The sequence below is a fragment of the Hyperolius riggenbachi genome, chromosome 3 (genome assembly GCF_040937935.1).
Source record: "Hyperolius riggenbachi isolate aHypRig1 chromosome 3, aHypRig1.pri, whole genome shotgun sequence".
Taxonomy (NCBI): Eukaryota; Metazoa; Chordata; class Amphibia; order Anura; family Hyperoliidae; genus Hyperolius; species Hyperolius riggenbachi.
The window spans coordinates 509,727,602-509,753,780 of NC_090648.1; the positions used below are offsets into that span (position 1 = coordinate 509,727,602).

Sequence of the window (26,179 nt, forward strand, 5' to 3'; positions counted from 1 at the left end):
TGTTCATTCATGGACATTTTAACGTCTGAAAAAAAAAAATCAGACCTGTCGGGGTTGTCATTTGGGGTATTGCTATGGACAAACCTGTCAGGAATGGATATGCTGAAAAAAATATTTGAGAGTAGTGAAAAGCACATATTACGCAGAATTGTAATGCGAAATGTCAGGAAAATTGTACTTAATTTCATATGTAAACGTAATTAGGAACTGTAATTTCACAATTTTGCGTAATTTAATGTCGACTTTATCGGTTTAATAGCAAAGTCCCCATACAGGCTATCGTCGCCAACATGGCTACATAAGGAAAAGATTGGGAAAAGTAAAAAAAAAAAATCTTTAAAAAGACCTTGTAGTTTGGGAACAAGTCAAAGGAATTTTTCAAAAAGAACTTGTAGTTTTTGAGAAACTCTATTTTAAAAATGCAAAAGAAAAACATTTTTTTTTACTGGCATTTTTCAGAGTTTTCCTTTGCATTTTTAAAATCAAAAATAAGACAAAAATGCATTTTTGTCTTATTGCTACTGTTCCCCTATTAACATACCTAGCAATTTTGGTGACAGTAGTATGTATGGGGGTTTTGCTATTAACAGCTTAAGTTGGCACAAAATTATGTGAAATTATTAATCGATTACACGAGATCAGTTGACTGTCTAAATCAAAATTACATATGGCCGATTACAATCATGGAGTGAAGGCCTAGGGACAAAAAGCTCATCCGCCAAGCTATTATATTGCCCTCTGATGTATTTATACATGTTTATTAGATCCCCTCTAAGGCGTCTTTTCTCTAGACTAAATAAACCCAGTTTATCTAACCTTTCTTGGTAAGCGAGACCTTCCATCCCACGTATCAATTTTGTTGCTCGTCTCTGCACCTGCTCTAAAACTGCAATATCTTTTTTGTAATGTGGTGCCCAGAACTGAATTCCATATTCCAGATGTGGCCTTACTAGAGAGTTAAACGGGCAATATTATGCTAGCGTCTCGAGTTTTTATTTCCCTTTTTAATGCATCCCAAAATTGTATTAGCTTTAGCTGCAGCGGCTTGGCCTTGAGTACGATTATTTAACTTGTTGTCGATGAGTACTCCTAAGTCCTTCTCCAAGTTTGATGTCCCCAACTGTATCCCATTTATTTTGTATGGTGCTAGACCATTGGTACGACCAAAATGCATGACTTCTGGTCGTACCAATGGTGTAGCACTTTGACCAGTAAGTTCAGCCATTCCTCTTCACCACAATTTATACTGGAGTCTGGAGGACACCACAGTTTTTCTTTTTCTCTTTTCTTAGTATACTCTTCATTGGTGGTCACTGGCCAAACAGTATTCTTATCTTGATGATCTCCCCGCCTTTAAGAGTGTTCAGAATGACTTAAAAAATTACAAATTAACCCAGCTTTATTATACTAACATTAGCAGCTCCTACAGTATCATCTGTTAACCCAACCGTGTGAAGTAAAAGCTAAATGCTGAGATAAAATTAAAAGCTTCACAACCAATTTGTGAAAAAACAAAAAGGGGCAGGCATAATACCCATTCAATACTTTTGCAGCTGTCCAATCACTATCCCTGCTACTACAGTACAGGCACAGATGACACCTAAGTATATAGTCCGTGGGCTGCACCTGTAAGGCACTGTGTGGAATATGTTCTTATTTATAGTCCGTGGGCTGCACCTGTAAGGCACTGTGTGGAATAGGTTCTCCTTATGTAACAACTTACAAACAATCTGAGGTGATCTATAACTGACACATACGCTTTGCCAACAGGACCTCATTGAAGACCTGAAATATGAACTCACCGGTAAATTCGAGAGACTCATTGTAGGTCTGATGAGGCCTCCAGCTTATTTTGATGCCAAGGAGCTTAAAGATGCCATCAATGTAAGTATTGTAGCGTGATCGTAATCCGTGTGTTTCAGCTTACTGGAGGTCCCATGTGCTTGACAAATAGTATCATAAGTGTCATCCAGACACATTAATTTTAAGGGATCTTGCAAGGATTGTGAGGTATTTATGGCCATTAAATAAGACCCCTGATTTACTTCACACATAGATTCAGGCTCAGGCTGACATGGAGAGAGACTCTATCCAGTTCAGTGTATGCTGCTTGAGTCTGGACAAAGTTAACTGTGTGTTACTGAGTGGGGGGCGGGGGGAGGCACTCAGAGGGGCACAGGTATTCCCAGGGGGGCCAGTACCCCAGCATGCCCCAGTGTAGAGCCACCACTGACTGGTAGTGATTAAAGTGCTAAAGGGCCAACACTTTGATTTAAAGAGACACCCTGCCGGCAGGGCCGCCACAGGAGGGCACTGCTGTATGGGGCCCGAGTGAATCTGGGGCCAGGTGAACAGTGCCACACACAGGCCCCAGCTGCAGTGATTTGCAATGAAATTTCTGATGGAGGCCCTGCTTGCATCTGCCTGCATCTAGGTTTAGCAACTAGGTCTAGCAACTAGGTCTAGCAGCTGCCAATGTCAGACATAGGCCTCAATTCACTAAGCTTATCTCCTGTCTTTAATAACTCTTCTAGAGTTATTACCATGGTGATGAGGCATTCAGGAAACATTTTACCTCAGGCAAACCTAAAGTTAACTCTTCTGTCTTTAAGTTAACTCTTCAATCCTTAAAATAACTCCAGAGTTAAAGACAGGCTGTTTATTAACTGCATGTGAAAATAACTACAGAGGAGGTAAATTAACTACAGAGGAGGTAACTTAAGGAATGAAGAGATAAGATAACTCTCTCACTATGTGGAGGTAAGTTTTCTCTTGCCTTATTATCTCCAGCATGATCTTAGTGAATTGAGGCCATAGTCTGATACAGGATTGAAGAATGTTACTCCAGAACATAATTAAGTACCTAAAGACCGCCCCACGCCCATGGGCATGGACGTGGCGGCGGCCCCAGGACCGCCTAACGCCAATTGGCGTCAACTCCTGGGGCTCTGATTTGCATGAGATCGCAAGCAGGCTGCGCACGCATCTCCTGCTCGGGGGCGGAGCTCCGCCCCTCTATAGTCTCCGAGCGGCAATTGCCACTCGGAAGACTGTTAGACAGCGAAACCGCTGTCTTTTCTGTTAGTGCAGTGCTGCGATCAGGGTAATCAGACCCCACCAACAGGAAGCTCTGTTGGTGGGGAGAAAAGGGGGGGGGGGGGGAATCATGTGTGCTGTGTTGTCCGGCCCTGCAGCTTGGCCTTAAAGCTGCAGTGGCCAATTAACAATAAAGAGGCCTGGTCTTTAGGGGGGTTTAACACTGCGGTCCTCAAGTGGTTAATAAACTGTGAGAAGCAATGCTCATGTGTAAGTGCCAGATAGTCACCTCTGGATGTCTGGATGTATTTCAGGGTATTGGAACGGACGAGAAATGTCTCATCGAGATCCTGGCCTCTAGGGATAACCAGCAGATTCATGCATTGGTGGAAGCTTATAAAGATGGTAGGTCAATCGTAGAGCGTGAGAAACCAATATGGAGGTTGTACAATGCAGTGAAGATCGTAATCAGCTCATTATGATTATACGAAATTACGCATACATTTTCACATTTACGCCTATACGTAATTACAAATTAATTCAATTGACTTGTATAAGCATTCGTAATTGCGCATGAATTTACACGTCATTTCGTGCCGACTTAGGTGGTGAATAGCCACGCTCCTCTACATGCTATTGCTACCAATTTTGCTTTATATGTTAAGAAGAATAGTGGATACAAGTGAAAAAAAGATTTTTTTTTTCAAAAAGACTTTGCTTTTGTAAAATGGATTTTCTCAAAAACTACAAAGAAAAATGGTTTTTAACCATTTAAGCCTCCTGGACGTAGAAGCTATGTCCAGGAGGCCATGTGCGATCCCGCGGCCGATCACGCGTGTGCATGCGCACTCCCGGCCGCGGGTCGTTCGCCCAGGAATCAATCAATTGGTACATGGTGCCCGATGATTGATTCCTCCCCTTCAGAAAAAGCGACTGCTTCTCTCGGAAGCCTCGCTTTTTCTGCCTCTTGTGTCCCCTACGCCCCTCTAAGCGTACATGTTACGCTTAGTGACGTCATGTAAACAAACTCATGGCTGACATCTTGTGGCCAAAAAGTAAAACTACACCTAAATGTAAAAAAAAATAAAAATACACATATTTACATAAAAAAATTATTATTTACATCCTACCCTCCCAAAAAATACCCACATAAAATGTTTATTAAAAAAAAAAACAAAGAAATTACAATAAAAAAAGTAAATATTTACCTAAGGGTCTAAACTTTTTAAATATCAATGTAAAGATGAAATATTTCATTTTTTTTTTTAATTATAAGCTTGTAAATAGTGATGGATGCAAAACAGAAAAAATGCACTTTTATATCCAAATAAAATATTGTCGCCATATATTGTGATAGGGACATAATTTAAACGGTGTAATAACCGGGACAAATGGGCAAATACAATACGTGGGTTTTAATTATGGAGGCATGTATTTTTAAACTATAATGTCCGAAAACTAAGAAATGATTTTTTTTTTCTTATTCTTCCTGTTAAAGTGCATTTACAGTAAAATGGCTTAGTAAAATGTACCCCCCAAAGAAAGCCTAATTGGTGGCGGAAAAAACAAGATATAGATCAGTTCATTGTGATAAAGTTATAGACTAATGAATGGGAGGTGAACTTTGCTTGGATGCCAAAATTTTAAAAAAAGGCTGAAGTGGTTAAACTAAAAAATAAAAAAAATAGTTTAAAAACCATTTTTTTTTTATCTTTCAAATCTATTTTCTCAAAAACCACAAGGTCTTTTTGAAAATATTTTTTTTTACTTGTACCCACTATATGTAACAATTTTGGTAGCAATAGCATGTATGGGGGCATTTGCTTATTCACTGCCAAAGTCAGCACAAACTTGCACGCTAATTACACATAAATTCATGTGTAATTATGAATGCTTACAATTGCATACAAAATTAAACATTTCACATTACAATGCATAAATGCAAATTACAATGCGTAATTATGCATAGGCTTCCAATGAAAGATGACCAGCACCAGCTGTTTCTTAAGAAAGCAGGATTTTATTCACTCCAGACATCCGTGAATAAACATAGCTCCAGACATCCAGTGATATTCAAGATGTAATTATAGCTCTAGTATAGTAAGCTCTTAGATGCATACAGAGGGAAAGGGTCCTACATGGCAGTAGGAGATGTCCCCCCTGCAGCCAGGTCCGCCCACACAACGGACGCCGTTTCGAACGGGAACACCGTTCTTTGTCAAGTGAATAGCATACCAAACTATCCCAAAAAGCACCTTATTTATACTCCTCCCCTCACCTCTCTACCAATCACCAAGCTGGTGGACCTGATGGGGAACTGCAAGCTATCCTCACACACAGTATGACATACCTGGATGGGCAAGAATATAACATCAGTCTCACACGCCATGCCTATGCGAGCGGCGCATATCACCGCTCAACACGGACTTCCGGCTCCAAGGCCTAGCCTCCGGCTCTCCGTCCTTCCCTCCTACGTCATCTGAACCATCGGCGCGGACATGCCGCGTCAATGGATACATAATGCGTTCCAGCGCCACTTCCGCGTTTGGCGCCATCTAGTGGTCAAAAAAGATACTGTTTGAAGGAAAAAATTCTTACAGCAATAGTATCATATGTACCACTAAAATACCGTCATCTGGGATATAATCACAGCAATCTATACCAGACCAGATGTATAGCAATCAATTTAGGCAAACTATGGGGAGGGGAAGGAAAAAATAGAATCGCACTTGCCCAAACCTGCTGCATACCAGTGTGAGGAAACTCCTACAGTTCCACCTAAGGATAAAAAGAAAACATTTTTACTAAAAAATTACAAAATAAGGAAAAAGTATAATGCTATATGACAATAAAAAAATCTTTTGGGTAAAAAATTGGCAGACATGGCCACTGATGGGGTAACATCTCCATCAACCACACATCCCTCCAAGGAAAACATTCATATTTATAGAATAGGAAGAAGGTCATATTCTCTATTTAACCCTTTAGGGTGCATTGTTTCCAGATGCCTAATCCACCAGGCCTCTGCCTTTAACAATAATTTAATTCTATCCCCACCCCTTCTAGGGCGATGAATCTGTTGTAAAACCTGAAATTTCAGTGTGGATACCCCATGTGATCTTTCTGTAAAGTGTGCAGACACCGCCTGATCCATTTTCCTTCCTCTGATTGCAGATTTATGGGCCGAGATCCTGTCCTTTATCCTCTGAGTGGTCTGGCCCACATATAACAGTCCACAGGGACATTTTATACAATAAACTACATATCTTGAATTGCAATCAAAGAAACCTTTTAAAGGGAACCTCTTACCACTCAGAGGATGCAGAACAGAATCCCCTCCCTGAACATGACCACACTGGACACAATCCCTACATGGGAAAGTCCCCCTTCTGCCTCTACTTATGATCTTGTCTTTGGGCGGGCCTATATCAGATCTTACTAATCTATCCCTCAACGAGGGTGCTCTTTTGAAAGAAAACAGGGGGGGGTCCCTAAATTCAGGGACTCTTGGTAAACCTTCTCTTAAGATGGACCACCTTTGTTGTATAATCCTTTTTATGTGATTAGACGCTGTATTAAACCTAGAAACAAACGGAACTCTACCTGTTACATTTTTCTTTGCCCTATCTTTCTGACTTTTGTTCTTTATTCTTAATACTCCTTCTGGATACCCCCTACTTCTAAATCTATCCCTTAATTCTTCCACACGTACCTCACAGGTGGTAGATGCTGATACAATTCTTTCTACCCTCAAAATCTGGGACTTTGGGATCGCACTTTTTAAAGACAAAGGATGGAATGAATCAAAATGCAAAATAGAATTCCTATCTGTGGATTTTCTAAAAAGGTCAGTCTGAAATACACCATCCTCCCATCTAACCCTCACATCAAGAAAATCTATACATTCATAACTACAGTGTGATGTTAATTTTATTATCGGGTACCTGGAATGTAGGTCCGAAATGAAGGCATCTAGGCTCGAACGTGGCCCCCCCCACAACAAAAATATGTCGTCAATATACCTTATCCACATCTTTGCATAATTTTGAAAAAACGGATGTGTGTATACGAAGGCCTCCTCATACGCCTCCATGAAAAGATTAGCATAACAGGGGGCCACGTTCGAGCCCATCGCCGTCCCACGGACCTGTTCAAAGAAAACATCCTCAAAAAGAAAATAATTTTTGGTTAGAACAATATGTAGCAGAGACATCAAAAATTTACATTGACAATCATCATAATCAGAGCGAGTCTGGAGGATATGTTGTATTACCTCCATCCCCTCTTGATGGGGGATAGAGGTATACAAACTCTCCACGTCCATAGTTACCATCAGTGGATTACTACCCAAAGATGATTGTTTTTTCAACAGATCCAGAAACATTCCTGTATCTCTTACATATGAAGTCTGGATTGGAAGATAGGGCTGGAGAACAGTATCCAAAAAAATGGCCAAAGGTGATAGAACAGAATCCACCCCGGAGACAATCGGTCTACCGGGGGGATTCCGTAGATCCTTATGAATTTTTGGTAATATATAAAATACCGGTGTTATGGGATATTTTTTAATCAAAAATTTGGCCAACATTTCATCAATAATGCCCTTACTTAGGGCCTCCTGTACTATCTTTCCTATACTCCGTTCAATGGACTGTAGGGGATCCCCTTTTAAGGGTAAATAGGTTGAAGTATCCTCCAATAGATGTCGAGTACTGGTGATATAGAATGACCGATCCATGACAACTAACGCACCCCCCTTGTCCGCCGATTTGATGGTTATCTCGTCGGCGGACTGTAGAGAACGGAGTGCTAGTCTTTCTGCTTTAGATAGATTGTTCCGATATCCATGTTGTTTCCCTTGTTTTAGCTCACACTCCAGTTTCTGAATATCTTCCTTCACCTGAGTAATGAAATTCTCAATTGTTGGATTAGAGGGAGGGGTAAAGTCACTCCGATTTCTAAGGCTGAAGTCATTTAAAGACAAAGAATGAGGGAGCTCAGTAGGAGCAGGATTTTCCCGAGATGGAAGTTGGGCAAAAAAACTTTTCAATCTAATATTTCGAAAAAATCTCGTCAGATCTATATCCAGTTCGAAAAAATCAGGCATGTATGTAGGGCAGAAGGAGAGTCCCTTTTTGAGAACCATTTCTTCTTCCACTGTCAAAACTCGGGAGGATATATTTACCACCAGATTGTCAACTACTTGTTCTTGACTGTACTGCGCAGACTCATCCCCTGTGGGGGGTCTTTTATGTTTACGTCCACCCCTCCTTGGCTTCCTCCTTCTCCTGATGTATCGCTCTGTGAGGAGTCTGTGGTCGTTGGTAAAAAATCGTCAGATGAACCAGAGATAGGTTTATTTTTAGGTTTACGTGGCTTTCGTGGTTTTGATGGATGAGGTTTGGGATTAGGGCGCCTTGGTTCCCCAGGGCCCTTCTTTTGCCACTTGTATACATAACCATCTTTATAGTCAGACTCATCCCTCAGGAATTTTGATCTTTTTGTTTCCTCTATGGATGACCGATGTTTTTCCAAAATTTCCTTTCTCTTTACTTCAAAAACTTTATAAATTTCCTCAGACACCACAGATTTCATCTCATCTTCCAAAGTTTGGATCTGTTGGTCCAGCTTGGGTAATTCCAGCTTGATACGTCTTATAGTATGGATCATCACATCAAAGCTGGCCTTATTCCAGATTTTTTCAATAATGGAAGTGAAAGAGGTATCGCCAGAAAACAGAGTAGGTGGTACATTCGATCTTCCTCCTCTTGGGATACGGCGAACCCTATAATATTCAGCTAGCGTCCTAGCGTGGAGATCCAGTGCGATCCGGTTCTTCTGCACCCGAATTATTGAACGTTCTATTAGTTTAGGGTCCTTTTTGGAAAGAAATGTGGTATCTGCCAAGTAGTCCCCAACCACTGCTGCAGCATCTTCTTCTGTATAGGCAAACGTGTCGCCATGAAGCTCCACAATAGGGTGCTCGTCCAAACGCCTCTCCATATTAGTCTTCTCAGACAGCACACCAAAACCGCCCGTAAGCCGTGCAAGGTCTAGTCGGTGCGGCTGACACCAACTTGATGCAATCCAATGAAAGATGACCAGCACCAGCTGTTTCTTAAGAAAGCAGGATTTTATTCACTCCAGACATCCGTGAATAAACATAGCTCCAGACATCCAGTGATATTCAAGATGTAATTATAGCTCTAGTATAGTAAGCTCTTAGATGCATACAGAGGGAAAGGGTCCTACATGGCAGTAGGAGATGTCCCCCCTGCAGCCAGGTCCGCCCACACAACGGACGCCGTTTCGAACGGGAACACCGTTCTTTGTCAAGTGAATAGCATACCAAACTATCCCAAAAAGCACCTTATTTATACTCCTCCCCTCACCTCTCTACCAATCACCAAGCTGGTGGACCTGATGGGGAACTGCAAGCTATCCTCACACACAGTATGACATACCTGGATGGGCAAGAATATAACATCAGTCTCACACGCCATGCCTATGCGAGCGGCGCATATCACCGCTCAACACGGACTTCCGGCTCCAAGGCCTAGCCTCCGGCTCTCCGTCCTTCCCTCCTACGTCATCTGAACCATCGGCGCGGACATGCCGCGTCAATGGATACATAATGCGTTCCAGCGCCACTTCCGCGTTTGGCGCCATCTAGTGGTCAAAAAAGATACTGTTTGAAGGAAAAAATTCTTACAGCAATAGTATCATATGTACCACTAAAATACCGTCATCTGGGATATAATCACAGCAATCTATACCAGACCAGATGTATAGCAATCAATTTAGGCAAACTATGGGGAGGGGAAGGAAAAAATAGAATCGCACTTGCCCAAACCTGCTGCATACCAGTGTGAGGAAACTCCTACAGTTCCACCTAAGGATAAAAAGAAAACATTTTTACTAAAAAATTACAAAATAAGGAAAAAGTATAATGCTATATGACAATAAAAAAATCTTTTGGGTAAAAAATTGGCAGACATGGCCACTGATGGGGTAACATCTCCATCAACCACACATCCCTCCAAGGAAAACATTCATATTTATAGAATAGGAAGAAGGTCATATTCTCTATTTAACCCTTTAGGGTGCATTGTTTCCAGATGCCTAATCCACCAGGCCTCTGCCTTTAACAATAATTTAATTCTATCCCCACCCCTTCTAGGGCGATGAATCTGTTGTAAAACCTGAAATTTCAGTGTGGATACCCCATGTGATCTTTCTGTAAAGTGTGCAGACACCGCCTGATCCATTTTCCTTCCTCTGATTGCAGATTTATGGGCCGAGATCCTGTCCTTTATCCTCTGAGTGGTCTGGCCCACATATAACAGTCCACAGGGACATTTTATACAATAAACTACATATCTTGAATTGCAATCAAAGAAACCTTTTAAAGGGAACCTCTTACCACTCAGAGGATGCAGAACAGAATCCCCTCCCTGAACATGACCACACTGGACACAATCCCTACATGGGAAAGTCCCCCTTCTGCCTCTACTTATGATCTTGTCTTTGGGCGGGCCTATATCAGATCTTACTAATCTATCCCTCAACGAGGGTGCTCTTTTGAAAGAAAACAGGGGGGGGTCCCTAAATTCAGGGACTCTTGGTAAACCTTCTCTTAAGATGGACCACCTTTGTTGTATAATCCTTTTTATGTGATTAGACGCTGTATTAAACCTAGAAACAAACGGAACTCTACCTGTTACATTTTTCTTTGCCCTATCTTTCTGACTTTTGTTCTTTATTCTTAATACTCCTTCTGGATACCCCCTACTTCTAAATCTATCCCTTAATTCTTCCACACGTACCTCACAGGTGGTAGATGCTGATACAATTCTTTCTACCCTCAAAATCTGGGACTTTGGGATCGCACTTTTTAAAGACAAAGGATGGAATGAATCAAAATGCAAAATAGAATTCCTATCTGTGGATTTTCTAAAAAGGTCAGTCTGAAATACACCATCCTCCCATCTAACCCTCACATCAAGAAAATCTATACATTCATAACTACAGTGTGATGTTAATTTTATTATCGGGTACCTGGAATGTAGGTCCGAAATGAAGGCATCTAGGCTCGAACGTGGCCCCCCCCACAACAAAATATGTCGTCAATATACCTTATCCACATCTTTGCATAATAAGTAGTTGACAATCTGGTGGTAAATATATCCTCCCGAGTTTTGACAGTGGAAGAAGAAATGGTTCTCAAAAAGGGACTCTCCTTCTGCCCTACATACATGCCTGATTTTTTCGAACTGGATATAGATCTGACGAGATTTTTTCGAAATATTAGATTGAAAAGTTTTTTTGCCCAACTTCCATCTCGGGAAAATCCTGCTCCTACTGAGCTCCCTCATTCTTTGTCTTTAAATGACTTCAGCCTTAGAAATCGGAGTGACTTTACCCCTCCCTCTAATCCAACAATTGAGAATTTCATTACTCAGGTGAAGGAAGATATTCAGAAACTGGAGTGTGAGCTAAAACAAGGGAAACAACATGGATATCGGAACAATCTATCTAAAGCAGAAAGACTAGCACTCCGTTCTCTACAGTCCGCCGACGAGATAACCATCAAATCGGCGGACAAGGGGGGTGCGTTAGTTGTCATGGATCGGTCATTCTATATCACCAGTACTCGACATCTATTGGAGGATACTTCAACCTATTTACCCTTAAAAGGGGATCCCCTACAGTCCATTGAACGGAGTATAGGAAAGATAGTACAGGAGGCCCTAAGTAAGGGCATTATTGATGAAATGTTGGCCAAATTTTTGATTAAAAAATATCCCATAACACCGGTATTTTATATATTACCAAAAATTCATAAGGATCTACGGAATCCCCCCGGTAGACCGATTGTCTCCGGGGTGGATTCTGTTCTATCACCTTTGGCCATTTTTTTGGATACTGTTCTCCAGCCCTATCTTCCAATCCAGACTTCATATGTAAGAGATACAGGAATGTTTCTGGATCTGTTGAAAAAACAATCATCTTTGGGTAGTAATCCACTGATGGTAACTATGGACGTGGAGAGTTTGTATACCTCTATCCCCCATCAAGAGGGGATGGAGGTAATACAACATATCCTCCAGACTCGCTCTGATTATGATGATTGTCAATGTAAATTTTTGATGTCTCTGCTACATATTGTTCTAACCAAAAATTATTTTCTTTTTGAGGATGTTTTCTTTGAACAGGTCCGTGGGACGGCGATGGGCTCGAACGTGGCCCCCTGTTATGCTAATCTTTTCATGGAGGCGTATGAGGAGGCCTTCGTATACACACATCCGTTTTTTCAAAATTATGCAAAGATGTGGATAAGGTATATTGACGACATATTTTTGTTGTGGGGGGGGCCACGTTCGAGCCTAGATGCCTTCATTTCGGACCTACATTCCAGGTACCCGATAATAAAATTAACATCACACTGTAGTTATGAATGTATAGATTTTCTTGATGTGAGGGTTAGATGGGAGGATGGTGTATTTCAGACTGACCTTTTTAGAAAATCCACAGATAGGAATTCTATTTTGCATTTTGATTCATTCCATCCTTTGTCTTTAAAAAGTGCGATCCCAAAGTCCCAGATTTTGAGGGTAGAAAGAATTGTATCAGCATCTACCACCTGTGAGGTACGTGTGGAAGAATTAAGGGATAGATTTAGAAGTAGGGGGTATCCAGAAGGAGTATTAAGAATAAAGAACAAAAGTCAGAAAGATAGGGCAAAGAAAAATGTAACAGGTAGAGTTCCGTTTGTTTCTAGGTTTAATACAGCGTCTAATCACATAAAAAGGATTATACAACAAAGGTGGTCCATCTTAAGAGAAGGTTTACCAAGAGTCCCTGAATTTAGGGACCCCCCCCTGTTTTCTTTCAAAAGAGCACCCTCGTTGAGGGATAGATTAGTAAGATCTGATATAGGCCCGCCCAAAGACAAGATCATAAGTAGAGGCAGAAGGGGGACTTTCCCATGTAGGGATTGTGTCCAGTGTGGTCATGTTCAGGGAGGGGATTCTGTTCTGCATCCTCTGAGTGGTAAGAGGTTCCCTTTAAAAGGTTTCTTTGATTGCAATTCAAGATATGTAGTTTATTGTATAAAATGTCCCTGTGGACTGTTATATGTGGGCCAGACCACTCAGAGGATAAAGGACAGGATCTCGGCCCATAAATCTGCAATCAGAGGAAGGAAAATGGATCAGGCGGTGTCTGCACACTTTACAGAAAGATCACATGGGGTATCCACACTGAAATTTCAGGTTTTACAACAGATTCATCGCCCTAGAAGGGGTGGGGATAGAATTAAATTATTGTTAAAGGCAGAGGCCTGGTGGATTAGGCATCTGGAAACAATGCACCCTAAAGGGTTAAATAGAGAATATGACCTTCTTCCTATTCTATAAATATGAATGTTTTCCTTGGAGGGATGTGTGGTTGATGGAGATGTTACCCCATCAGTGGCCATGTCTGCCAATTTTTTACCCAAAAGATTTTTTTATTGTCATATAGCATTATACTTTTTCCTTATTTTGTAATTTTTTAGTAAAAATGTTTTCTTTTTATCCTTAGGTGGAACTGTAGGAGTTTCCTCACACTGGTATGCAGCAGGTTTGGGCAAGTGCGATTCTATTTTTTCCTTCCCCTCCCCATAGTTTGCCTAAATTGATTGCTATACATCTGGTCTGGTATAGATTGCTGTGATTATATCCCAGATGACGGTATTTTAGTGGTACATATGATACTATTGCTGTAAGAATTTTTTCCTTCAAACAGTATCTTTTTTGACCACTAGATGGCGCCAAACGCGGAAGTGGCGCTGGAACGCATTATGTATCCATTGACGCGGCATGTCCGCGCCGATGGTTCAGATGACGTAGGAGGGAAGGACGGAGAGCCGGAGGCTAGGCCTTGGAGCCGGAAGTCCGTGTTGAGCGGTGATATGCGCCGCTCGCATAGGCATGGCGTGTGAGACTGATGTTATATTCTTGCCCATCCAGGTATGTCATACTGTGTGTGAGGATAGCTTGCAGTTCCCCATCAGGTCCACCAGCTTGGTGATTGGTAGAGAGGTGAGGGGAGGAGTATAAATAAGGTGCTTTTTGGGATAGTTTGGTATGCTATTCACTTGACAAAGAACGGTGTTCCCGTTCGAAACGGCGTCCGTTGTGTGGGCGGACCTGGCTGCAGGGGGGACATCTCCTACTGCCATGTAGGACCCTTTCCCTCTGTATGCATCTAAGAGCTTACTATACTAGAGCTATAATTACATCTTGAATATCACTGGATGTCTGGAGCTATGTTTATTCACGGATGTCTGGAGTGAATAAAATCCTGCTTTCTTAAGAAACAGCTGGTGCTGGTCATCTTTCATTGGATTGCATCAAGTTGGTGTCAGCCGCACCGACTAGACCTTGCACGGCTTACGGGCGGTTTTGGTGTGCTGTCTGAGAAGACTAATATTATGCATAGGCTTAATTTCTGCTCATCCCTAGTACAATGTACTAGGACCTATCATGTCATAAAATGTTACCAAACTAAAGATTCTTGTGGTCTTGTCTGGATATGCTGTTATTACATTCTGTGGACCGGGGGGACTCCATACCACAGAGGCTTGGCTGTCCTAAACTTGCAATAGATCCAGCAGGCATGTGTCTGCAGAGCCACTTATGGAGGAACTTACCTAGAGGTTCCACTATACAAGAATCTTCCCTAAAGTCGCTATTTATGGAGGCCCTTACCCAGAAGTTCCATTATACGAGGATCTTCCCTAAAGCTGCCGCTTATGGAGGAACTTACCCAGAAGTTCCACTCAACGAGAATCTTCCCTAAAGTCGCCAATTATGAAGACGTTACCCAGAAGTTCCATCGAACGAGGATCTTCCCTAAGGTCTCCACTTATGGAGGACCTTACTTAGAGGTGCCACTACTGCATGACCTTGCCTAGATTCTCCACCACTGGAAGATCTTGCCTAAAACATCCCTGTTGAATGACCTTTCGTACAGGTGCCTCTGTTGAATAACCTTGCCTAGATGTTCCACTATTGCCTATCTTGCCTAAAGGCACCACAGTTGGATGGCCTTTCCTACAGGTACCTCTGTGTCGTAGCTAAGGGCCCCAGTGCATGTTTTACATTGCCCCCCCCCCCCCCAAGCACTTTTACATAACAATTGTTCTAGTATGCTAAAACCTGCCAAGGACAACCACAGTGTCAGAAGTGCAAGAAGGGGATGGGAAACCATTTTCTATTGATTACTACTATTCAAAGCATCTATAGAAGTGATTATTACCACCACAGGACCAATAGAGAGCTAATACCGTGGTTGCAACCCCTGCATTCCCTATTGCTAAGCCACTGGTGCTTCTATTGAAGAACTTTGTCCAGAGGATCCACTGTTTGAAGGTCAAATGTTCCCAGGGCCTCCCCCCTTGCACCCACTACTGGTACTTTACCAGGTGACACTTACAAGGTGACCTTTAGTAATGTGACAAGTTTTCCTTACACTTCAGATAACCACTGTTTTCTATATCCTCACAGCCTACGGCAGGGATCTGGAGGCTGACATCGTCCAAGACACAAGTGGACACTTTAAGAAGATGTTAGTGGTCCTGCTGCAGGTGAATGAATGCAGAAGTCCTTCTTCTACAGTTTATATTGTGCCTGATCTGTAAAGGCTCTACTGGTCGCACGTCTTACCATTAGGGATGGGCAATGAGATGCAAATAATTTTGAGTTCATGCAGAAGTATGCAAACTTTGTATGCAACTTTATCAAATTTTACCTCAGCAGGATTTCATTGGTCGATGTTCAAGCTGCATAAATTTGCATATAAAATGTGTATAATAATCAGGGCCGGTTCTCTCATGAAGCAAGGTGAAACCTTTGCATCGGGTGCTGAGATCACAGCGGCAGCATATTTGTCCTGTACACTAACAGCATTCAGTCAGAGTAGGGGGGAAAGCAAGAGGAGAGCTAGGTAAAAAGGTCATCATCATTGGGGAAAGCAGTGAGTGAGGAGGGGGAGGCAGGAGAGCATCATTGGGGAAAAGCAGCTTGTTGTGCTGTGTGAGGAGTGTGACAGGAGTGTGGAGAGGGGAGGCAGGAGAGCATCATTAGGGAAAAGCCGCTCGTTGTGCTGTGTGAGGAGTCTGACAGTTAGTGAGGAGGGGAGAGGCAGCAGAGCAGCATTGGGGAAAAGCAGCTTGTTGTGCTGTGTGAGGAGTCTGGCAGTGAGTGAGGAGGGGGGAGGCAGGAGAGCAGCAGTGTCTCATGTGACTTGCACAGTAGAAGGGAGGAGGTGGCAGTGCTGTCCTGACTGAGGAGGAATGGAGTGGCTGAGGGTGAGCAGTGTGTTTGTCACCGACTCACAGCCAGCCAGTGTGCTATTGTGTTGAGCTGCAGCATGTCATGTGAGAACATTACATAAAGCAGAGTAAACTGTCGGGTGCTGTACGATCTGTTTCTATATAATGTGTCTAGACTTGCCAATGATTGGGTAGTATGAGGGTCAGTCCCGAATATAATGTGGATAGACTGTTAGTTAAGTATTACTATCTTATTAGTATCTTATTACTATCTGATTACTACCTTATTACTACCTTATCAAAGTAAACTAACCGCAAAGGGGAATCATTGGAAAACAGAACTGATTTTTTTTTTTTTAAATTGTCCTGTGTATGAGCACTAGACTTTTTTGATTAAACTCAATCAAGTCTACAATTGTTTTTTTTTTTTATTTTATTATTATTTATTTATTTTTTTTTAATCATCAATGAGGCCAAAAGTTATTAGTTTGATATGAAAAATGGCATGTAATCAATCAGTAAAAGACAAATTGCCGCATGTGTTGGTATATGGTTTTAGTAATGGCAAATGCTTCTAGATCACACAGCTTCTTGGTTTCTTTGCAGGGCACACGGGAGGAAGATGACATTGTGAGCGAAGAGCTGGTGGAACAAGATGCCAGGGTAATGTATAGGCTGAGAAAATTCAGTCTAGTTTCCTGAAAAATAAATATAAGCTAAAGGGGCTGAGGAACAGTGAAATAAGGCTTTTCCATGAGGTTTTACTGCAGGAAAGTTCAAAGGGTCATTACTTCTCTTTTACTTTCAGCTGAACAAGTGTGGATTCTAAACCGTGAAAGTCTGATGCCATCTTACAAATTAAGCCAATAAACTGAAAATAAAATCATGACTAGGGAGGGGGGCTGCATAATACTGGGGGCACATCAGACTATACTAGTGAAGGGAGCTACCTAACACTGGGGGCACCTCTGGCTATCTATACTAGGGAGGGGGCTGCCTAATACTGGGGTCACATCTGGCTATACTGTGGGGGAGGGGCTTACATAAAACTGGGGGCACATCTAGCTATCTATACTGAGAAGGGGGAGCCGAATACTGGCGGCACATCTGGCTGGCTATACTGGGGAGAGGGCTACCTAATACTGGGGGCACATCTGGCTATACTGAGGGGGCTGCCTAATGCGGGGGGCACATCTGGCTATACTGAGGAGGGGGCTGCCTAATACTGGGGACACATCTGGCTATCTATACTGGGGAGGGGGGAGCTACCTAATACTTGGGGCTATCTGGCTATTATACTGGGAAGAGGCTTACATAATATTGGTTGCACATCTGGCTAGCTATACCGGGAAGGAGGCTACCTGTGGACATGTAGAAGTAGCTGCTGCATTTCCATCCCTAGGCTTAAACACGAGTCCATCACTTTTTAGGGGGGTTTTATAAATAAAACGAGGTACCTTGGCTTATATTCGGATTGGCTTATATTCGGATTGGCTTATATTCGGATTGGCTTATATTCGGATTGGCTTATATTCGGATTGGCTTATATTCGGATTTGCTTATATTCCAGTTTATTTGGGACATGCAAATTATTCATCCCAGTTTTCTTTCTTCTGCCTCCAGGAATTATTTGAAGCTGGAGAACAGAAATGGGGCACAGATGAGGCTCAGTTCATCTACATCCTGGGAAGTCGGAGCAGATCACATCTCCAACTTGGTCAGTGAGTGTATGGACTGTGCATCTGAATGCTTAGGACCGACAAATATACAAATTCTTCTGTGCCAATAATCAGAAAGGTTGAATGCCGTGATACGTTTTTTTTCGCTCTAAATTTTTTTTTCGTAGGGTTAGATTTTGAGAGTCCCGACCTCTGTGAGATGAGATCATGAGACTGTTAACATCCATGATTAAAATCTATAAGTGTTCATTTAGGTGCCGGAAGCCCCCATTGCCGGTTATTTTATAGAGCCCACAAATTACCATGTATTGCCTCTAATCGGGGCTGTTAACATCATGGGGTTATGGTGGAACCTCTGGGGCCTGAAATTTTGTAGGATTCGGTATCGCTTGAAGAGCATTAGTTATGGTTATAGGCATAGGTTGAGAGGGATGGTTGAGGTTGAGCATAGGTTGGGGGTCTGTTAGCTTTGATCACAGGTTGGGGGGTTGGTTAAAGAGAACCAGAGATGAAGCACCCTCTTGTATTTTACCTTATAAATCAGTGGGAACATGACAGTAAACACCTAATCTGCCCTTTGTTTCATTGTTCTCTGTGTAATCTGACTGTTATCACGTCTGATAAGAATCCCCGACTGAGAAGTCAGGCTGCTCCGTCTAGTTTTGCTACAGAAAGATTATAGCTAAGTCTGTCTTCTGTGGTGTTATTTCAAGCCCAAGCCTGCCCCCTTGTGGCTTTGCTATAATGACTCAGCAATAATCATTCCCAGCAAAGCCAGATTTAATTGCTCAGTCTGGGATTCTTGTGACTGCTGTTAACAGACACTTTTAGCAGTGAGGACGAAACAGAGAGCATGGTAAGTGTTTTCTCTAATGTTCTTACTGATATACATGGTAAAATACACAAGGGTGCTTCCTCTCTGGTTCCCTTTAAGGTTGGGCATCGGTTTGGGGAGTCGTTAGGATTGGGCAACAGTTTGAGGGGGATATTTAGGCTAGGTACAATGGGAGGTGTGTTTCCTGTGACAGCAGGAAAGCAATGCAACGGACCGGGAAAGCGCCGCCATGCGTTATCTGTGCATTGCCTGGTATACAGTGAAGCATACAGTCAGTGAAAAGTATGCTTCACCGTAGTGGTAGTGCTAACGTGGGCATTATGGGGTACCGCACTCCGAGCGCACCACAAGGGCTGCACTGTGAGTGTCACTTTGCTTCTGCATTGCAATGTGGTGTTCCGCAGTACAATGCGGCCGCTACGCTACACCGCAAAGCCCCACTGTAAACCTAGCCTTAGGGTTAGGCATCGATAATGAGGGGGGGATTGATTGACAATGGGGACAAGTAGGGCAATAGTAAAATATGATAGTAAAATATTGGCAATTATCAATAACAGTAGAATAGTGGTAATTTTACAGATTCTATTAGTGGCTATTTGTGGGCCTCAAATGACCACGGCACCCTTTTTTACATCTGCGCTTCCAAAAACTTTCCATAAACCTCATGAGATTCCTTCTTAATCTGAGTATTTGTTTTTTTCTTCCAGGTAATTCTATCATTTTGATCTATTGCGCCAACGTATACATTCCATTCGCTTTTGATGAATTTTTTTAACAATTTGTTGATTGGCGATGTTTATGCTTAATTCATGCAACTACAACTTTATATCTGAACCATTTGTAAGGTTATGTCTCACCTCTATGTTGACCTTATATTATAATACTCTCAAAGAGCAACTTAAAGTGGAGCTGAACTCTGGCACAGGACAGAAAGAATTCGGAGAGAAATGAACCCTGTATGTATTTAGAGAGTTTAGCCTGTCTAATCCCCCCTCATCTGTGACTAAGCACAAGTTGTAGTTTAATGTCTCAGCTGTATCAGCTCAGGAATCTCCTCTGCCACGGCAGAGCAACTAATATGTAAACACAGCACCTTAACAATATGTCTGCTTCCATGAAAGCAGGACGTAGACACACTGCAGACTTATTGCAGGATTTGTATTAGCTGTAACATAGAAATGTTTTTCTCTGTAAGGTTTTTATGCTGTTTATCTTTTAGAGCAGCGAGGAAGTTCTGAGGTCAGGTCCGCTTTAAGGAAGAGTTGAAGTTTATACCAATCAGTAGCCTATACCCCCTTTCCCGTGACAAAATCTCCTGTTTTTTTTCTAGTGTTTGATGAATATGAGAAAATCTCTGGGAAGACCATTGAAGACAGTATCCGGGGGGAGCTCTCTGGAGACTTCGAGAAGCTGATGGTGTCTGTAGGTAAGTGGTTTGTAAATTTGCCAACCCGTTCCAGACAGTTCCATAGCAGAAGCCTGGAGCCCCTCCCCTTCATAGTAAGACAGGGGAAGAGACAGTGCTGGAAATGTAAGGCAACCGCAGGCAACCTGTCCTAAAAATCCCAGCATTCCCCAAATGACACATTTACTATATATGTATGGGCAATGCCTTTTATATCAATACCTTCAAATAAAACCTTGATTTCAGGTAGAGATGCTTTAACCCTTTAGCAGCCAATTTATTTAGATGCTTGACATTGCTCCAGGCCAATTTACAGTATTTTAGCACTTTTTTATTTCTTATTTGTTACGTTTCTTTGCTTTTATTTAATCCTGCTGTAATGTGTATTTATGGCCACTTGTCACTAGGGGGCAGTGTGAGACAATAACAGAGGGCTTCTGCTTTAGTTTCTATATATTCTGCTAGTAGAGAGAGATCAAAGCATTCCAAGAATTTACAGCACAACGAGATCTGCAGGCTGAGGTAGAAAGCAGCACACTTATCGCAAACAAGATAACTCTACTGAAGCTGCTAATGGGTTAAAGGGAACCTGAAGTGAGAGGGATATGGAGGCTGACATATTCATGTAACTCCCTTAGTGGTAATCCCGAGTCAGGCTCGGGATGGAAATCCACAGCTCAGAGTGGTAATCCCATGCCTGTGAGTTATATGCAGGTGCTGCAGCAGATCTCTCCGTGATATGTTTGTTTGTTTTTTTGCTTGCTTTTAGGGTCTAAAAGCTTGTTAAAAAATGTCATGGCTTTTCAGACCCTAAATCTGGAAATAATCATAACCCCAGTGAGGTTAATTTCTGATCCTCTACATCTAACAATTTTAGCCATAGACCCTGAACAAGCGTGCAGCAGATCAGGTGTTTCTGATAAACATTTTTTTGTAAACATCGATATTATAATTTTGTTGGGTGGAAATGTTTCATATTTTTCTGTTTGTCATGACCTATGCAAATAGTTTTGACCTTAGATTTATCAGCGGTCGTCTTGCTTTTCTTCCAGTGAAATGCGTCCGCAGCGTCAAGGACTACTTTGCCAACAGGCTGTACAAATCCATGAAGGTAAGTCCGGCCATTTTAAAGGGAACCTGCGATGAGAGGCGTCCCCCTATGCCCCCCATTTCCCCCAGCTTTGCCTGTATGAATCTTGGTCTTGCCAATAAAGGTATTGTTTGTTTTGATTTGTATTGAAGTATATTCAGCTATAATTAGGACTGACGTTTTCTTGACGTCGCAGTTTGTCTTTCGCTTTGAATATCAGACACAGTCCAGTTCCGATGCATGATGTTGAGCGATGTTGTTGTTTTCCAGGGTTTGGGCACAGCAGATAACACTCTGATCCGGATAATGGTTTCTCGCAGCGAGATCGACATGATGGACATCAGAGAAGCCTTCAGGACTCACTATGAGAAGTCTCTGTACTCTATGATCAAGGTAACCGCCTATTGCCTATAGCCTAGGTTCTCAACGTGTGGCACGCGTACCCCGGGGGGTACTTCTGGTGGTGCGGGGAATGGGGGGGTGCTCAGGCTTGATATAATTAACCAAGAATAACAAATGTAGAGTTTTTAAGAAAATGATAAAATCTTATTTAAACCACACCACATTAGTATTTGGTATTACCTGCATGGGCACCGGGGGAGGGGAAGGGGGCGAAACATAAATCATTAGGAGGACAGTGGCCGGGGCAGCGAGGTGGCGGCACAGGGCTGATTGCCAAAAGATTTAATGCTGAAGTCGATCAGAAAACCCGCCTGCGGTTTATGGCGGCCAACAGATCTCAAATCTGATCAGAGAGAAATCTGTTAGCCGCCATAAACCACAATTGCTAGATGTATGGCTGCCTTAACAGCAACCAATTCCTGTGTGATATCTATGCAGATAGCTAACAACCTTGAAGGTTGCCATTGGCTAGTTATTGTCAGATTACTTCAATTCGTTCTTCTATATACAGGGCCGGATAGCAACTCTTTACCGCCCAAGGCTACTGTCACCAGCCGCCCCCCTTCTGTATACGTAGCGAGATGACCCCTCCTCCCCCTTCCCTCCAGTATAGGTAGCCTGATGACCCCTCCTCCCCCTTCCCTCCAGTATAGGTAGCCTGATGACCCCTCCTCCCCCTTCCCTCCAGTATAGGTAGCCTGATGACCCCTCCCCCTTCCCTCCAGTATAGGTAGCCAGATGACCCCTCCTCCCCCTTCCCTCCAGTATAGGTAGCCAGATGACCCCTCCTCCCCCTTCCCTCCAGTATAGGTAGCCAGATGACCCCTCCTCCCCCTTCCCTCCAGTATAGGTAGCCAGATGACCCCTCCTCCCCCTTCCCTCCAGTATACGTAGCCAGATGACCCCTCCTCCCCCTTCCCTCTAGTATATGTAGCCAGATGACCCCTCCCCCTTTCCCTCTAGTATATGTAGCCAGATGACCCCCCTCTCCCCTTTCCCTCCAGTATAGGTAGCCAGATGACCCCTCCTCCCCCTTCCCTCCAGTATAGGTAGCCAGATGACCCCTCCCCCTTTCCCTCTAGTATATGTAGTCAGATGACCCCCTCCCCCCTTTCCCTCCAGTATAGGTAGCCAGATGACCCCTCCTCCCCCTTCCCTCCAGTATAGGTAGCCAGATGACCCCTCCCCCTTTCCCTCTAGTATATGTAGTCAGATGACCCCCTCCCCCCTTTCCCTCCAGTATAGGTAGCCAGATGACTACCTAAATCCCTCCTTTTTCCACCCCCCTTTCAGTATAGGTAGCCCGCTCGCCTTCACACTGCAGCAGCCATCCGTGTTACTCATTTCTCCACTTGTCTCCAGTGCAGAAGCTTCCTCTTCCCCTCTGTCTCCAATGCTGCCCAAGTCCATAGCCGCCGGCCACAATGCAAACATGCACAGAGAGCCAGGTGGCCGCTGCACAGGCGGCTAGCAGCAGAGTACCGCGGTCAGGCGTTCGCTTGATCTCCCTGCACTGCAGCATTTGAAAGCTTGCAAATGCTGCACCGGTTTACCCTGCTGCGTCAGTGCCCTTGGGTGCCTGTGGTGCCCTAGGCCATGGCCTAGGTGGCCTTGGCCTAAATCCAGCCCTGTCTATATAGAATGGCACCACACAAGATGTCAGATGTTAGACTAGAAGCAGTTATTGAAGGACCTGTTATAATGCCCTTTTACTTTGCTGTATTTCAGAATGACACATCTGGAGAATACAAGAAGGCTCTGCTCAACCTGTGTGGAGGAGATGATGAGTATGTATCGCCATCAGCAACTTATGTAAAGACGTTGTATAGCTCAGGGGAGTTTGTGGTTTCCTTGGATGGTACGTCTAGTCAATGACTATGACAGCTGCCTGTCTATGCAAAGTACACCAGTGACCCCATTTCATAACCAAGTGCAGGGAGCAGTGTCCGGGTCCGTGTTCATAGATTGTCTTCTCCTGTTCTTCACCCGCAGGAATGAGAATGTCCCTCCCCTTTTAAATGACTCCTCTTTTTTTGTCATTTTTGTTTTTACTGATTGTGGTGGTGGAACAAAATATTTTGTACCATTCAAGGGTTTACATACCATGGTGGCAAAATGTTACTCATATTTGTATTTATTGAGCTAACTGGTGTAACTAATAATTCATGCCATTCTGTTGTAGATTTGTAGGCTTGGGCTAATTTTTCTGCCCACCACCGTGCTTCACAGTTGATATGAAGTCTTAGTGCTAATATGCTGTTTTCACCAAATATGGTGATGGGCCTTATGGCCAAATGACAAAAACAAATACTGTGTAAAGAAAAGCTAGATGGGTGTAATATGGAGCTGCAGAGAGTGACAGTAGGGAGTCCATCACTCTCTTTGCAGTCCATCACTCATTGCATCCTTTGCTAGTTCAAAGTTATCCAAACACAGCCCGATATATTCAAGCAATGTGCTGAGATAGCAGGGTGAGATCTGCTGGAAAAACATTTGAGGACCGCTTAATCCATTGGTCAGTGGTTATTGGCTACCAATCCTGCCTTTCAAAACTGCAGAAACGTAGTTCATAAACACATAACCACAACAATATCATCATATATGAGCTAAGTCACAAAGAACATATGAAGTCCACATATGCTTGATCTATGCAATGATTGAACGATCTCTCGTGATAAGAAACCTGGCCTACCAGTATACTGGAGACAATGAAAGTAAAAGGATTTAGAATTACCTTGAGGCACCAACGTGCTGTCGAAGATCTGTATGCAGTGTCTCCAAATTCCTGTAAACATGAAGTCGTTGATGAGTGCTTGAGGCACATCTCTGATATTTGAGGAACATTCAGTCCAAAGTATTGCTAAAAGTGGATCCGAGATGAACTTTTACTCATTGCATAATTGTGTTCCTTTCATATAGTTTATAGGGCATTCCTCAAGCCAAATACTTTTTTGTTTTTGTTTTAATCCTCTAATTCCCTATAAACTAAACAAGCCACGCCCACAGCTTCTTCATGTGCCTTGGCATTCTGAGACCCATGTTGCAAGGGCTTATGGGCGCTCAGTATTGGCAGGAGGAGGAGGAGTTTACTAGCAAGAGATTTCAGAGGCAGAGGGGAGGAGGGAGCAGGAGGGGGGAGCGAAGTTTTCACAGGCTGAGGAGAAGAGATGCAGAGCAGCTTGCCTGTGTGCAATGATGACAAACAGAACATGGCTGCCCTTGTATCACAGGAATAAGTAATCATAAACTGTTGAAGCCGTTTGCAGCTAGATTTGCTGTGTAAATGATCTAAACTTTAGATAAGATATATAGACCAGTTACTTGTCATAGTTAGTTTTTCATCTCGGATCCGCTTTACAATGTACCTGTAGTGAAAAATGTGCCCCTGGGGGATACTGACCTCGGGAGGGGGACTTGCCTCTGGATCCTGGCAACGTAAATATTATTGTTGCTTTGTGTTCTGGGCCGCCAGCGCTGGATTGGACCGGCAGATGGAGACAGGCGAAGCCTCATTAGGATCCCGAGGCTTCCAGCTCCCGAGGTAAGTACCCCCACAGGGGCTTTTTTTCCCCTACAGGCCCACTTTAAAGAGGACCTGAAGTGAGAGGAATAAGGAGGCGGCCATCTTCATTCTCGAATAAACAATGCCGATTGTCTGAATTCTATGCTAATGCTCCGCCTCTAATACTTCACTGCCCCAGAATGGGCAGCAGATCTGATGCTGTGACTCTTGTCTGACACCCCTGGCTGCATGCTTGTTCCAGGCGTGTGACTCAAATGGGATCAGTGAATAATGGCGCACAGCGCCTATGCATAAAAATGGCGCCGCATTAAAAAGATACGCTTATCGCTATTTATCGTTAGTACTGCATAATAATGGCACACAGGGAAAAAAGAAAAACGGCACACACTAACGTTATTTATCAATAGTGGCACACACTAACGTTATTTATCAATAGCGTCCTACATAAGCCAAACTGCAGACGTAATTTAACTGCAAAACGGGGAATGGATTTAATGTAACACTGTCAGGGTTAGGCACCACTGGGGGGATCTTAGGGTTAGGCACCAACCAGGGGGGTCTTAGGGTTAGGCACCAACCAGGGGGGTCTTAGGGCTAGGCACCACCAGGGAGGTCTTAGGGTTAGGCACCACCAGGGGGGTCTTAGGGTTAGGCAACACCAGGGGGGGTCTTAGGGTTAGGCACCACCAGGGGGTCTTAGGGTTAGGCACCACCAGGGGGGTCTTGGGGTTAGGCAACACCAGGGGGGGTCTTAGGGTTAGGCACCACCAGGGGGGTTTAGGGGTTAGGGATAGGTACAGAGAGGGTTCTGTGTGTTAACGCTAAATAACAATAAGGCTTTAACGTTAAATAGCGATAAGCGGCAAACGGATTAGCGGCAACACCGTGCGC

The 26,179-nt window shown here is 43.2% G+C and overlaps 1 protein-coding gene across 2 annotated transcripts in view; it reads left to right on the forward strand.

Moving 5' to 3' along the window:
* Positions 1 to 26,179, forward strand: part of ANXA6 (annexin A6) — a 152,818-nt gene that overhangs the window by 69,023 nt on the left and 57,616 nt on the right. For both annotated transcript variants that reach the window (XM_068278369.1, XM_068278368.1), the window contains exons 5-13: positions 1,771 to 1,884; positions 3,351 to 3,441; positions 15,588 to 15,667; positions 16,961 to 17,017; positions 17,978 to 18,071; positions 20,199 to 20,294; positions 21,326 to 21,384; positions 21,634 to 21,756; positions 23,494 to 23,552. In XM_068278369.1, the coding sequence (XP_068134470.1) occupies positions 1,771 to 1,884; positions 3,351 to 3,441; positions 15,588 to 15,667; positions 16,961 to 17,017; positions 17,978 to 18,071; positions 20,199 to 20,294; positions 21,326 to 21,384; positions 21,634 to 21,756; positions 23,494 to 23,552 (773 nt within the window). The remainder of the gene's footprint in view (positions 1 to 1,770; positions 1,885 to 3,350; positions 3,442 to 15,587; positions 15,668 to 16,960; positions 17,018 to 17,977; positions 18,072 to 20,198; positions 20,295 to 21,325; positions 21,385 to 21,633; positions 21,757 to 23,493; positions 23,553 to 26,179) is intronic.